The sequence below is a fragment of the Marmota marmota genome, unplaced genomic scaffold (assembly GCF_001458135.2).
Source record: "Marmota marmota marmota unplaced genomic scaffold, marMar, whole genome shotgun sequence".
NCBI classification, from domain to species: domain Eukaryota; kingdom Metazoa; phylum Chordata; class Mammalia; order Rodentia; family Sciuridae; genus Marmota; species Marmota marmota.
The window spans coordinates 16036054-16052459 of record NW_026000005.1 but is presented as its reverse complement, the minus strand read 5'-3'; the positions used below and the strand labels follow the sequence as shown (position 1 = coordinate 16052459).

General features: G+C 35.4%; 1 protein-coding gene across 7 annotated transcripts in view; it reads left to right on the top strand.

The window, feature by feature from the left end:
• The window catches only part of Hecw2 (HECT, C2 and WW domain containing E3 ubiquitin protein ligase 2), a 363407-nt gene extending 356456 nt beyond the window's left edge, over positions 1 to 6951 (top strand). For all 7 annotated transcript variants that reach the window (XM_048808215.1, XM_048808216.1, XM_048808218.1 and 4 more), the window contains one exon: positions 252 to 6951. In XM_048808215.1, coding sequence (XP_048664172.1) covers positions 252 to 363 — 112 coding nt within the window. In that variant the 3' untranslated portion in view covers positions 364 to 6951. The remainder of the gene's footprint in view (positions 1 to 251) is intronic.
• Positions 6952 to 16406: the final 9455 nt, after the last annotated feature.

The following is a 16406-nucleotide window of genomic DNA, read 5'->3' as shown; positions in this document are numbered from 1 at the left end:
GCTTTGAACTTGGGATCCTTAGGCTTCAGCTTCCCCAGCCACTGGGATTACAGATGTTTGCCATAATGCCCAGCTTAATTCTGACTTTTTAAAGTCAAACTATTTTCAAAGTTTTTCCCAAAAAAGTCTGAGAATTGCCAACAAACAAATCTGAATATGAAAAACATGCATGTGTACATGCACACACACTGATACACACCTTCATTTCCCTGGACTTGTTTTTAACCATGGACTGTTTGTTCTGTTTGCAGAGCTCATACTTGTTTTAACCGCCTGGATCTGCCCCCGTACCCATCCTTTTCCATGCTTTATGAGAAGCTCCTGACAGCAGTTGAAGAGACCAGTACCTTTGGACTTGAGTGATCTGGAAGCACCTCTTTATGGACAGGCAATTTCAGAAGCTGGCTTCCAGCATGACTGAGCATTGGAAGTCTCCAGCTCAGGCTTCCATTAGAGTAAAGCTGAGTGCTGTTAGTTTCCAGGAACATGTGGTCTCTCACGTTTGGGGACTGGTGATGAGTCCTCTTGGAAGGATTTGGGTGAGCTTGATGCCCAGGGAACAACCCAACAGTCTTTCAATCAACAGTTCTTGACTGCCAAACCTTTTCCATTTGTTATGTTCCAAGACAAAGATGAACCTGTACATGATCAGCTCCATGGCAATTTCTAGGGACTCAGGAGAATCTTGAAACTTACCCTTGAACGTGGTTCAAGCCAAACTGGCAGCACTTGGCCCAATCTCCAAATTAGTGCAAGTTAAATAATATAATAAAACAAATATATTTCCTGAAAATACATTCATTTAAGCCCTAAGTTATAACAATATTCATTTCTTGCTTATGAGTGCCTGCATGGTGTGCACTATAGGTTTCAGCTTTCATGGGACACAAGTAAAAATGAAACCAAGTCAATATGAGGTAACTTTAAAGATTCACAATAAGGTGGTTTGTGACAATGTATATGCAAGTGGTATGTGTGTAATTACGGCTGAAGACAAACTGTTACTCAATGAATTACTAATGGACAGATTTTATGCTTTATAATGCATGAAAACAATTTAAAAATAACTAGCAATTAATCACAGCATATCAGGAAAAATGTACACAGTGAGTTCTGTTTCTTTTTTATAGGTTCATTATATTTATGTTCTTTAAGATGTATATAAGAACCTACCTATCATACTATATGTATCACCTTTCCATTTTCATGTTCCATGCTTACTCGGGCATCATGCTAGTATGTATCCTTTTAAGCACTCTCAAGGGAACAAAAGGGCCTTTTATTTTTATAAAGGTAAAAAAAAAATCCCCAAAATAATTTGCACTGAATGTACCAAAGTTGAAGGGACATTACAATACGACTAACAGCAACTCCATCACTTGACAAGTATAATAGAAAGTAGCTTCTAAATCAAACTTCCTTCACAGTGCCATGTCAACCACTACAAGGACTGTGCATCTAAGTAATAATTTTTTAAGACTCACTATATGTGATAGTATGATATGCATTTATTTAAAATGCATTAGACTCTCTTCCATCCATCAAATACTTTCCAGGATGGCATTTAATACAGATATTTCGTATTTCCCCCACTGCTTGTTATTTGTACAGCATCATTAAACACCAAGCTCAGTTAGGGAGCCATCAGCAACATTGAAGACATCAGCTCTCTTTAGTAATAAGAATTTCATTTTTCCTTATCAGTGAAGATGCCACAAATTGAAACTCTCAGTACTATATTTCTAAGCTTGCATTTTCACGGATGCATAATTTTCTTATTAATATCAAGAAAAGATTTTTCTATGATATCTCAAAAACTGCATGACATCACTAATCTTACTTCTGCTTAATTTTTTAAAAAGGGTATCCTTCATTTTGATTGCTTTTGGAATTATTCCACACCATTGTTTGTTCCTTGATTTATGGCCATAACTAATCAGACGCACAATAGAGTAATCTAAATTGAGGATGGTAACGGCATTGGATTAACATATAGTTTGCCAGCCTATGAGCTTACAGGCACTGTTGGAACATTTCTTTGAGATTCATATTTATAAGTAGCCATGGAATTCCTATTATGGGATGTTGGCAATCTTACATCTTATAGAGGTGATATGCCCAGTTTTCAAAGGTGTTTTGTAAGAACTGATTGCTCTCCTGCCATTTGAACTGAGTATTCTATTGAGACCTGCAAGAACAGTGCCACTCATGTTGCATTTCTGCACTAAAGACAGGTATTGCAGCATGGGTAATGTTCTAGGAAAAAGGTTATAGAAATCTGGAAATAACAAAGAAGATTTATATATGTACTATAATTGGGTGAGATAAAAAGGAAGGAGAAAAAAATTTTAACCGGAAATATTAGTTTGTACTGATTGACCATGAATACAAGTATATATTTAATTTTGCAAACTGTTTTTACTCGTTTGTATTTTTTCATCATAAGGAAAAGTATATAACACACTAACACACTCTTTTTAATCACATTTTTGATGTCTCAGAGCTGGCATTCACTAAGCAGCTGATAGAGAAGGTTATATTTTTTTAAAATACATTCATAGACCATATTAATCTTCATTTTGGTTTGAAACACTGTTATCATATGCCATATTACTAGGTAAAAGAGATTTGAAATAAAATGTATCTCTTTCTAACAAATATATTTCTTTGTTGAGGCATCCAACTTCTCAAATAACAGTTCTTTCCAATATATGTAGACATTCGTAATTAGCAGAATTGTCTAGTTGACACCATTCTCAGAATTGGAATTTATCAAAGATGTACTTAGCATATCAGAAAACCAGGACCAGGGATATAGCTCAGTGGTAGAGTGCTTGCTTGGCATGTGTAAGCCCCTGAGCTTAATCCCAGTGTCACAAAACAAACAAAAATGCATATCAGAAAATCATGATAACCTATTTATTCTTCTTCATTAGTAAAACAAAAAAACAGCCAATAATAACTCTAAGATATTAAAATATGCTCCACATAATAAATTAGCCTTTAGTATACTCTACAATTAGAAATATCCATAAACATTTTCTTATGGACTGTGAGCCCAGATATCTTGGCTTTTTGGTCTAGTTTTCTTTAAGAAATTCACAAGTGATGCTCCTTATACTCTAAGAGACAGTTATGATACATCATATAAATAGGCAGAACATCTTTTAGGTAGGAGAACAGGCACACTCTTGCCTTTCTCTCTGTTTCAGTGCCTGTGTTTGATGATGGTGATACAAAATTCTAAATCTGCCCTTCAAAAGCTCACAGTCTAGCAGAGGAGATGCCATGGTTCCCAAAAATATGTTCAATAAAATTTGTTATGTTCTACAATCAAGGAATGAAGAGAGAACAGCTTATTCATCCAGGAAGATTCCATCACAGCTTCATATATGGGAGACTCAAATAAATCACAAAATACTGTTTCTGCTGATAACTAATGACAAAAAATACTGTGTCAATATTAGTGAAGTATTGAGGCCCCGAATGCATTTGCACAATGAGGATTTAAAGTGTATAATAAAGTGTGTAGGTGGGGAGCAGAACTGTGAAGGAGCAACTCCAGGATCTTCTAATTATCAAAGAAATGCCAAAATCAAGTCTGATAATTTCCCTTCATCTGTACTACAACATACCTTTGGTTTTCAGTGTAAGGAATTCCAATCCCTGAACCCAAACTACTTATGGGATCAAAACATTTTTCTTGTGCACAAGATGAATAGATTGGGGTCAAAGAAGTACAGTCACAATTTTTTAGCATATGTTGTATATATACTTTAGTAGAAATTCTGTAATCTGGAAAAAAACAATTAAACTAGAAATGAAATAAATCTTGCAAATTTAGGATATAGCTGCAAGTGACATTCTGTTCATTTAAATTCAAGTCTTAAGGAAGTAAGATGGCTAAAATCTAGCCATCACCAGCACAACAATCAAAAATGGTAAAATGCATTCAAATGATGATAAAGATAGTGTTTTAGGGTTTCAAAGTGCCTTTAGGCACATGTCTCTTGATTCTCAGGTACTTTGTTGGATAGAAGTATCAAGTCCTACCTGGGTTGAGGTTGATTTTCATGGGTGACTTTTTGAGATCAGTTCAGTACTTTATAGTCACAATTCTGTGTTTCATCTCAAGTGATGTAGCGACTAATGTTTGTATTGGACATTCCACTTTCAGCCAGTTTTGTAAGATGCTTCATCCACCCAAACTCTCACTTTCTTAAACACACCTTAAAATGTGATACCTTCTGGAAAGTCTATGAAGAAATTAATATATTAATGGACAAAACTCCTCATAAATGCAATGTTTATTTTTCACTTCTTGACATGAGAAATTTAAAACAGGCAAAATTTGATTGCTTTTGGTGTATTTCTATAGTATAGTGATTTCATTTTATCAACTATCATTTGAAGGAAAGATCATGGGAAAAGGACTAATCAGAGTCCCTTAGTTTTAATTTTTTAATAAGAATGGATTGAGAAAGCCCTGGTAGCTGAATTGCAGTGGTGATGGAAGAAGGGACCACTCTCATCTCTCTTTTTCTCCCCATCTTCCTCACATTTGTCCAATAATTTTTTTTATGCTTTTGCACAAATTTTATGAGTCAGCCACTTCTAAGACAAACATCTTAAAATGGAGAATCTAGAAGTCTGTCCAATTTAATCTTATTCAGGAAACTCCAAAGGCAGGGAAAATGATGCCATACCATCATTAAAAGGCATCAGGAACCCTGCATAATTTTTTTTTTAAAAAAAGCCCATGCATATGAAGAATGTGACCTAATCCCTAGGCTGAGTCTGAGTTTCAGGCCCTCTTCTTTCATCTGCTTTCAAATTTATTTGATGAGTGACAACACTCTAGATCTTAGCCATCTTACTTCCATGAGACTTGAGTTTAAATTAATGAGAAAGTCACTTGTTACTATATTCTAACTTGGCAAAACTTATTTCCTTTCTAGTTCAATTGTGTTTTCCAGATAAAGTTGTCTAGCGTGGAAGCAAAGGAATGCCAGTGACATTGAAGCTTTCTGAATTGTGGCCTAAGGCCAACTGCTGCCCACTAAAAGGGAGATAAAAATAAAAGTGGAAAAGAGAAGCCCAGCAGTTTGCCAACCCCAAGAATGTAAGGCTAATTGTTGACCAACTCTTAAGATTCAGGGCCCTTAACTGCATTCCAAGGGAGGCATAAAGGACAGAATGAATTCGTGAGCTGCCCATTATAGTAGCTGAGAAAACTAACAAGGGTGGAAAAATCATCTTAGAGCATGCTGGTGGGGGCAGGATCATACTACAGTTAGGTTTCTTTGAGAAGGAGAATGATTTGCTGCCTAATTAAGGCACTGCTTAGGAATCTACCTGGTAGGAAATAACCTCATTTTATAACTTCAATAAGTTAACATTTTCTGTACTGAAAAAAGGAATTTAGCCCCAAAACATTAACATTAACCATAGCTTAATCAGGAGATTCAACTATTTTGCATTCAATTATGTTGTAGATCTTTTAGATTTAGGAGTTATTGTTACTCCTATCAAACACTATATGAAATAAAACAAAGATGCTTTTATTTCATTATGGTTAATTTGTGGGGTTTTTTTTCAGACATTCTTTGACATCAGAATAGGCTTTAGAACATTTTCATGGTACCCAGTGACAACTTAAATGTTCCCTGTTAATCTATCTAGAAAGCAAAATCATAAGTGAGGTTACTGAGTTGCAAGTAAAGACCTAATCAGTGTTTCTAATTCAATAAGTTAATCAAGACTAGACATACATTTGCTTAGGTTTTTATCTGCAAGGTACTTTATTTGGCTTTCATGATTCAATAGCCCAGCAGAATAGGATGGTCGCAGTTATATGGTTTCTTTGGAAAACAGGAGAATCACACTTGTGTTTGTGATTTTTATGTCTAGTGGCCTTGGGCAGGTGATATATTTCTATCCAACTTTCTTTTGAGATATTACACCCTGAGGAGTGTTGTTAAGCATGTTGTATGATTCAAACTGAATCAGCTATTACTGATGCAGGTAAGGAACCATCAGTAAACTTCTGGTTACTATCACCTTCTGTAAAAAAGGATGGATGATGTTCAAGAAATACCTTGGAAGGATTAACCAGGAAACACACAGGACTGAATGTTCTTTTAGGACCTTGATGCTCTAAAAGATGTAATTACAACCTATTTTTCTTTATACGATATTATAAGTAAAATTTGGGGCTGTTTAAATGTTGGAAAGTGCATAAGATTACATGTTTTTATAATAGGGATGCAGGCATTCCAAAATAAATGAATAAAATACATGCATCTCTCTTGCCTCTTACTGAAAGTATTAATCTAATTTTATAATAATGCTTACTTTTTAATATTAAGGCTCTGTAAAAAAACAAAAACAAAAACATTTATTTCTAAAATTTCAGTAGAGCACAGGTGGTGTATTTTTTTAAGGCTTTTCATTTCCTTCACTAATCCCACCCATTATGTCCACTACACCATGCAACACAGTTCATAGCAATGTTTTTATTTTTGTTGAGTTGATTTAAGCTTCATATTTATTCAATGTGACTTTTAATAGAGAATAATAATGGGAGATATTTGCTATTAGAATTAAGATTATACAGCTCTCATTTCATCTTACATTTAAATTTCTTTTCTTTTTTTCAAAGCAAATAATACAGATTATTGACATCCTAGAAATGGTATGTGGGTGATATTATATGGAGCCTAAGACTCCAAATCCTGGACTAGTTGCTCATTTTCTGGGAAGTCTGTATTCTTATCCTCACCAGGACCCCTGACTCTTGTGTTGTATTTTTTATGATTCTGAAATGCTTTAAGGTAAAGATATTTTAATGTGTACAATTTGTTTTATTTTCATACTGATCTCTATTTTTGTTTAAAACCATGTTACATCATGAAATCACTTAATCCAAAATAAATCTTCTTTTAAAAAATAGGTTATGACTTTTCTGTCATACTTTTGGGGAAGAAAAACTCAGGAGGGAGGAGAACAAAAGTAGGGAGAAAGGTCTCAGGGTTTAATCTAAGGGTCACATATTCACAAGCCTACGGGTAGGTAACCAGGTAGGTATTCAATGAGTGGAATTGGCTGGGTATAAGCAAAAAACTAATGGGGCTTACCTCAAGAGGCATTGAAATATTTTTCTCTAACAGATCTTAGTCACATGGAATTCAGGTGGTATTGAAAGGTGTTCTGCTTTATCAAGAGAAACCTAGAATATAATTTTTATATGATATTTCCAGTATTTTTTTAAATATTGGGTGGATCAAACCAACCATGTCTCCTGGTTGAGTTTCCTTGCAGGTGACGCATTTGGAACCCTTGATTTAATAACACTGTCTTTTATACTTGATTATTGATAGTGTAAATAAATTGACCAAATAAGTAAAGTGTTACTAAGATGTGGCAGTTAACAGGAAAATATGGGGAAAGAAAAAAGGTGAATAAATACTACAAGGGCAGTCAATCACTAAAAAATATATTCGAAAATGATCTATTTCTTTCTGAAAACCAACTCATGATAATTCATATGATTTAAGAGGATCACTGTTAAGATTTTATGGAACAGATATACCATTAAACTCTTCATTTGACATTATATATTAGAAATCAACTTCATGGTGCATGAGAGCAGTTAAAGCGGAAGATCCAGTTTCTATAACTGACTAAAATTTGATATTAACATTGAAGCAAGATATTGCATTCATGACACTGACATTCTGAGTTTTGTGTCATAATATTCCCCTCATGTTCTTTGACCTTAGTGTGCTTTTATTATGGCCAATTTATCTGCTTTATTATTTTCTTTTAATGTAAAACCCACTTAATTAGTGAATATGTAGTAATGCTTAATTCCCATCATCCCAGGAAGTCTTGCATGCCGAATTGTTTTATCCTTAAATCATGGAATAAGGATTTCCTCTTCATGCTTTCCTCTTTGTCGAGAAAATAAATATTAGAATCATAAGAATAAATTGAAATAAGAGCATCTGATAAAGATTTAACATTTGATACACACATACTTCGTATATTTTCTTAGTCTGGTTATTTAAAAATCCTTGATTTGGTGGAACTTCCTGAGATGTTTAGTCACTAGTTTTTCATATAGTAAGAAAAAAAAAGTAAGTTTCAAAAAAATCATCAGAAAAATGTATATTTCTTTCATAGATCTTAGTCACATTACTAACATTTACTATAATGTTATAAACTACACACCTCTGGTTACACAAAATACTTGAGTTGTATAATAATTCATATCTAGCTTGGTAGTCAGGTGACATTGGATAATGGACTCCAAGTCCAAATTCTTGAACTCTGTCATGACATTGTCCACATATTTCTCTACCTGCCCCACCCTCTACACCAAATTAAATTCCTAGCCTCAAAGCCAAGTTAAGACCTGCTTTTTATTGCTATGATGCTTTTGTCCCCAGTGTCTGATATAATCTTTTGGAATGGATTAAACCATATAAAGGACATCTTTTGCAGTATGTAGAATCAAGTCTAAAAAAACCAAATGCTTTAAAACAGAATGTGTGTCCCAAAAATTCATATGCCGAAACCTAATTTCCAAACGTGATAGTGTTTAGAGGTAGGACCTTTAAGGGGTGATTAGATCATGAAGATGGAATCCACATAAATGGGGTTAGTCTACTTTTAAAAAGAGAACCCAGGGAGCTTCTTTACCCCTTCTGTCATGTGAGGGCACAGTAAAAAAAATGGCCATCTATGAACAAGGAAGCCAGCCCTCACTGAATCTGCCAAGCCTTGATCTTTGGCTTTCCAGCCTACAGAACTATGAGAAATAACTTTCTCTCGTTTATAGGTTGCCCTGTTTCTGATATTTAGGTGGACTGAGACACCAGAGGCCAAGAGGTTTCCTATGTCTGTTTCTTCCTAAGCTCACACTCACAGTTTCACCCTCTAAGTCTTACTTCAAAGGAAATTCAAGTTACAGGAAGAGAAAAGCAGCCATTAAAGAGAAAAATATATTTTTTTCCTAATACATAAGCAAGAGTTGATTCAGATTGTTCACTGCAGGTCTTCATAGGGTAGACCTGAATGAATAAATTACAGGTCCTTCTGATGGGTCCAGAAAATAGAGAGCCCAAAACTAAGATGGACAAACCTAACTATGCCTGGGAAGTGCCTCCTACCTTCCAGTCTGATGGCCTAAAATCCAAGAAAAATCTCAAGTGACAAAATCTCAAAAAGAGAACAAATATGGGTATAGTTTTCTGAAACTGGCTGATCCAGGATTTTATTTCTTCTTTGGGATGGAGTGAGAAGTAATGGCGAGTAGCTGAGCTTTTCCCTGAGGAGCCAGCTCCTGATTCAATGGCTTCTCAGAACAGAACCAAACGAACAGACAAAAAAAAAAAAAATTTTTAAAAAAATTTAAAAAAAGCCATTTTAAACTGTTGGTTAAGGAACTACCCATTAGTGTTAATTTACTATTACTGCAGTTTTAATTAGCAAACCATACCATCATTTCACATTATATTACCAGTAATGATAGAGGACCCTTCACCTTCAGATGTTGAGCTGTAGCTTGAAATGAGCTCTTCCTATACAACATTTCTTGTGTGTTTCATTTATTTTTAAGGAAATTCTTCACTTATCAAACATGGTTTCACTTTGAAAATAAGATCTTTTCCTGTTGAGCTATAATGAAAACTGATTCTTTCTGTAAACCACCCTGCCCTAACCAGAATCAAAGACATTTGATGATCCAGCAAGATACCACTTTGATTTTACCTGTTTCTTGGAGTGTTCCCACAAAAAGCAAGGTCCATAAAATCAGAGTCTTTTCCTCACACAATACGACTGATGATTTGGAGCTAAAATGTTTGGGTTTGTTTTCTCTCATCTGCAATTAGCCTGTCTGTCATATCACTCATAACAATGTTTAAGAAGGAATGAAGATAACAGGCTGTCTGAATCTCTGGACCAAGCAGGAACGCCAACGTGTTGTGGCTGCTGTGCGTGTGTGCATATCTTTTCTAACCTGCCACACAGTTTAGGTGTGGTGGTGGTTGTCCGAGAACCATTAGTAAATATTTCCCAGCTGACTTTGACGTGGCCTTAGCTAAGGCCCTTAGTTAACACATGACATCATATTTCAAAAAATTAGCCCTACTCCTTGGAGAAATGGCTGATTCTAGAAAGAAAAAAAGAAAATAATAGCAGATGAACCTGGAGCATCTTGTAATGCTGCAAAGTAAGGAAGTGATAAGAAACAAAAAACACCATACAAGTCTGCCAAAGGGATGTGGAAGCTAACTAAAAGAGCTCCAGGGGCCAAAGCTGGAATAATTGGAGCGACAAAATAGAGTGGTATCAGATTATAACAGAAACTATAAAATAAATAGCTATTAGTCCATGGGAATGAATAAGTAATTAAATAATTAAAGAGAGAAATCTCCTGTACAGAAAAATTCCAAATAATTTATGTAGATAATTGCTGTTGAGCTTTCTAAATGGGAGTAAAGGGAGAAAAGGAACTTCACTGACAGGTAATCAAGGTAATCAATGAATTCTATGGATAGTGTATACTATTGATGATTTGATAAAAATGCCACTTTAATACCTCTAAACCCCAAATCCCAGTCTAACCATAAGAAAAACATCAAATTTCAATAGTGATGCATTCTTCAAAATACTTAAATCTATTAATTATCAAAATTGTCAAGATTATCAGAACTAAGTCTGAAAAGGTTTTCAGACAAGAGAAGGCCTAATGAGATATATCTATAACATCATCATCATAATAATAATGTGTCAAGATCAATTTATTAGTTATAACTAATGGACCATACTGAAGTAAGATGTAAGTAGGGGAAAGTAGGTGCCAGGTAGGTTGAAACTATATACTATTGTCAAATTTTCTATAAAAAAAATAAAAAAAAATTTCTATAAATGTAAAACTACTTTTAACAATAAAGTATATTAAAAATAAATGGATGGGTTTAAGGATAAAAATTAGCACTAAATTAGAGCATGTAACAAAGCCCCTAAATCAATTCATTGGCAATTATTCAGAGTAGCCAGAGGCTAGTCTTCAACTATAATCAAATAGCAACTATAAAAATGAATTATAATTTGCCAAGCATGTGCAATTCCTTGGGGTCAATCCCTAGCACTGAAAAAAAAATTGAGTATAAACAACTGCACAGACACTGAACAATGGGAAGAATGTTTGCTTTATAGGAAAGCAATGATTTCATTCTTAGTGATATACTGTGTTACAGATAAGTAAGTTTGATATTGTGTATTAAAAGTAAATAGAAGTTGTTTTTTTTTTAAAGAAAATAGAATTAGAGATTATCAAAAACTACCTCAGTGACAGGATCCACCTAAAGCAATTAGGAAAGGTCAGAGACTTGGAAACCAGATACAATGCCTACAAATTTTGGATGTTCAAAAAAATAAAGAAACAATCTCACACAAAAAATTGTCAACTCAATTCATCATGCAAAATGATGCTTTTAATTGTTAGAGTAATACCTCCATTTATCTGGTATTCCCAAGAACTAAATTATACAACCTAAAAGACCTTTACAATTTATTGCAACTTCCTGGTTTTAAGTAAAACTTAAAATCTTTAACTGTACCCTTGAGAATCTTTTAAAAGATTCATAATTTCTTAAGACACTAATAGGATATATTGGACAAAGTGAGTTTGTTGATGACTTATAGGCATCTAGATATCAAGTAAATGTTGTAATTGTTATCTTGATGGATTCCAGTGATTTATCTGTTTCAATTAAACTGTCTAGCCTATTGTGTACCATTAATACCTTTCTAATCTTCCTCCTTTGTTGGCTAAAACTTATGTTACTATACCCTTGCTGGAAGTAGCCCCTCTATTTTGCTGTGGCTGATTAGCAACATGCTAGGGAAATAGGCACACAAGCTTACCTAACATTCTTGATTTGTGCATCCGAGGGCTGTCCTTGGGTTAAAAGATGAACGTGATCATGTCTTAGAGAATAATGGGAAATAGACACTTTCCCATCCAAATGTCAGGTTACAATAAAATTTAGTCCCATATGATAATCTTAAAACACAAAATTTGGTAAATGACTCTAGGGAAATGGCCTAATGCAGTGAGCCTTAACCATACATGTGGTTAAAAGGAACATTTAACAATAATGATTAGCAATTGCCACCTACTCTAATGATTATCATCTAAAAAGGTGTAAATTTAATACACAAAGAGAAGGGAAAACTCAGAATAAAGAGCTGTCCTTTAAGGAAATTAATCTTTATTCATAATTGGTTTGGAGTCTATGATTTACAACCCAATGACCCTAGCACTGAATTCCATAAAACATGAAGTACTATGTCTGACACATTGAAAGTGCTCAAAATATGAGGAAGTGGTAGCAATTGTCTGATATTTGGCTTCCCAAAGAGTCCTGACCTGGTGTCCACATTATGTATTGATTTTGAAAAGGCCTTGCTCACCCCTCTGTTGGAGATCTCTGTGGCTCTTACCAAAAGGACAAAGAACTTAGCCATTGCTATCTGATCTGTTTCTCTCTCTCATTGGGTCCATTTGGCTGAGTCACCCTTGTGAGCCAATTTAAGAGTCTGCTTTATCTTCTGGGAGGCTTCGCTTATTCACCTACCAGATGGCCAGATAGATGAGTCTCATTTTGTTGACATTAGAGACTGGGGAGCAGCAGCATATCAGCCTCTTCCAAGAACCAGAAGTAAACTCTTGGTGTTTCCCTTCCGGAGGTTTCACGACCCATGCAGAGGTTCCAAGGTTTGCTCAGGAAAAGGTGACCTATCTCCACCAGAGTGACTAAAACTAAAAGGACTGATGATGTCAATGGTTGGCAAGGATCCGGTGCATTCTCTGCACTGCTGATTAGAGTGGTAATTGATATGCCATTTAAAAAAACTGTTTGACGGGGCTGGGGTTGTAGCTCAGTGGTAGAGTACTTGCCTAACATGTGTGAGGCACTGGGTTGAATCCTCAACACCACATATAAATAAATAAATAAATAATAAAGGTACCTCAACAATTAAAAATAAATAAATAAAAACTGTTTGGCAGCATTAACTAAAAGCCAGACATATGCATAGCTATGACCAGCAAGTTCACTTTTGAGTGTCTGCCCAACAGAAATGAGTGCTTATGCACCAAAACACCCATTGGAGAAGTTTCATAGCACTTTATTAATAACTCTAGATAATGAAATGTCCATCAATGGTAGAATAAATAAATAGATTGTGTTTATATTCGTTTATTGAGCTATAAGTCAGAAATGAAATAATTAATTATTGCAACATCATGAATGAATCTCCCAGACAAAAGTGCCCTACAATAAAGAGAAGATACTGTAAATTTCATCTATATAAAGTTTTACTTCTGGGGTATGTGATGACATAAATCAAAATAGCAGTGTCCTTAGGGATACTGACTGGGAAAAAGAGCAGGGGAACCTCTGGGGGACTCAAAATATACCATTTCTTGATCTGGATAATGGTTACAAGGGTATGTACATATTTCAATTTTATCAAGTGTACTTTTAAAATATGAGTGCTTCATTATAGGTCAATAAAAAGGAAGGATATTTAGGTAAAGTAAATTTACTTAAAAAGAACAAAAAGCATGATCTTTGATACCTGACAAAGCTAGCCTATATCCTGGCTCTGTACTTGTTTTGTTATGAAAACTTGGGCACCCTCTCCAGTCCAGATCTCACTTTTTCCATTTGCAAGATAGAGATAATTCCTTTATCATGCATTGCTTTCTATGATATATAAGATAAAGATAATGCATATTTAGCACATGGCTTTGTACCTGGTAAGTGCTTAATAGGTATTTCTTTCCCAACCCACTGTGTCCTAGTGAACTGGACTCATTGTTTCTATCTATTACCATTGGAGGGCCACCAGATCTCAGTTCTATTTTTAGTGAAGAGTGATTGGCCTTACTCTGGCCCAAAAAGTAATGTAGCTTTCCCTTGATTGGATGGCCACATCACCTATTTCCTCAGATCCTTCCAATCAACATTTATTGAGTTGCTAATTTTTCCAGGCACCATGGTAGGTGCTGGGAGCACTGCTGGATAAAGCAGCCATGGCAGGCGCCTTTGGAACTCCCTTTGGGGAGTTTACAACCTGACAGGAATGACAGGCAATAAACAAATAAATCCATGATTACTAATTGTAATTTTTTAAAAGTGCTCTAAAGAACAAGGAGCATCAGTGGACTGAAACAGCCTCTTGCGATGTAACATGTAAGATGAGAACTGAGGGTGGAAGAGGAGCCAGTCATTGGAAGATCAGAAGGAAAGCTCCTGCAGTATCCTGTCATTGCAGTCCTATAAACATCCCAAATAATTACAGACTATACATAAAAGACAGAGTCATTGCCAAAGACAATCTTCTCATATTTGAACGTTGTAACATCTACTCTGCTTCTAAGAAATGGTTTTGCCTATTTCCTGTTCTCTTAGACATTATACAGACAGATAAGTCACTTTCTCCTGTAGTAATGCAAACTTGTTTGTATAATGTGTTATGGAGATAGGAAACAGTGGGGAATGCAGAACGAGAACAGGTAATCTATACTTAGTTTGTAGTGCAGTATACTAAAAAAAAACAAAAACATGAAATTGGTAGTCTGAGTTCGAATTCTATCTCCACTTCTTCTCTATATGACTCTCAACAGGTCACTCAGCCTGTGTTTCATCTGAGAAATGGTAATAATGAAGGCTGCCTCAAAGATATGGTTTGAGAATGAAATGAAATGACCATAGCATCTTGCATGAAAAAGTTTGGACTGGTTTTATTTACAACGTTCTCATTTCATTTAAAAGCATTATTGCTTTGTACTCTTTTCTTCTTTTTCTGTAGTCTCACCATGGAAATGCCAGCTTTTAAAAATGGATACATTACTTTGTCTTAACTACCTTCCTCTAACCTTAGCTATTGGTTTGCAATGCTTAGTTCCATGCTAGGTATTATTATTTCAGATGGTAAATCATTCTTGTGTTTTTTAAAATTCCCACCCCAAAATTCCTCAGGCTATCCAGGCTGGCAGAAGGGAGTCAGTATGACTGAGCTGATTGAGAAGAAGTGGACGGTCTGATTTCCAGTGGTATCAGGGCTTCCAATGCTTCATACAGCTGCAGGTAAGACAACCATAAGGCTTGGCCTGACTTGCCATCTGAACTTTAGATCCTACTAACAAATTGTTTTCCTTTCTTTCCCATTGCTCATGGGTCATTGGGCCTCCTATTTTGGTTCAGAAAAAGTGGGACCAGAGAGAAATCAGGTCATATAATTTTAATGCCTGTACAGTCCTTTCTGTTAGGGGTAACCCAAAAAAGGATCCACGATCTTCAGCTCTAGACTGAACACTGAGCTCCTATGGACAAGTCACTTTTATAGTTCCTTTTCTCACCAGTAAATGGGATAATACTAGCCTTGCTGGCGGTAACCTCAAGATTGTTCAGGCTCCGATAAAACACTGCATGTGAAAATTCTATATTAACTCTAAAATGCTATACAGACTTCAGGTGTTGTTAATACTAATATAACCTGCACCACGTTCAGCATGCATGGCTGGCCTAGAAGCTTTTAGACCTGCTCAGGACTGAGCTACTTGAAGGGGATTTTTCTAGGTCAATGAGTAATGGAAAGTTTCTCAAAGGTATTGCCTATTTTTACTTTGAAAAAGCAGCCTTCTCAGAGACAGGCTTAATAGTAACAAGAACTCAAGAGCTGGAAGATTCGGAGCTATATTTAAATACTAAGCAAAACTAGCCTATTCTCATAATTTGTATAATTTTTTGACAACTACAAATGAGCTGCTGTTGGTCTAGATTAAACTGAACAAGGCTCACTGAAGTCATGGGAACTGATCAAATCTTTATTTTTGCAATTTCCTGTTCTTAGCAGGAAGAGAAGAAAGACAAACACCCTGGGTGAAAGACAGGAAGAAATGAAATCAAATGATTTTATGTCTCTGCAGCATCACTCAAGTACACCAAGATGATTATATGTAGAGTGCTCAAAAACCTCCTATTTAGAAAGATGTACTCCTAATTTAGGTTTGCAAGACACAGGCTCTCTTTGATCATTACGTGTGCCTGTTTTCCAGTTTCTCAACCTGTTCTCAAAGTGAGGTATGCTGATTTATGTTTTTCTGTTGACTTCTACTGTACACAAGCCTTTCTTCTGAGAAGTTAATGGTGAAAAATGGCAGACCAGATCCAGGGGCCTCTAACCTCAACAATTGAACAGCGTGAGTGGAAAACAGCAAGGGGTTGCTTCCCTTGTCTGTTTTCTCTAAATTATTTCAAGACACCTACTTCAAAGAATCTTTAATCTGCAGAAGTATTTCAATTGTAAAAGAAGATACTTTT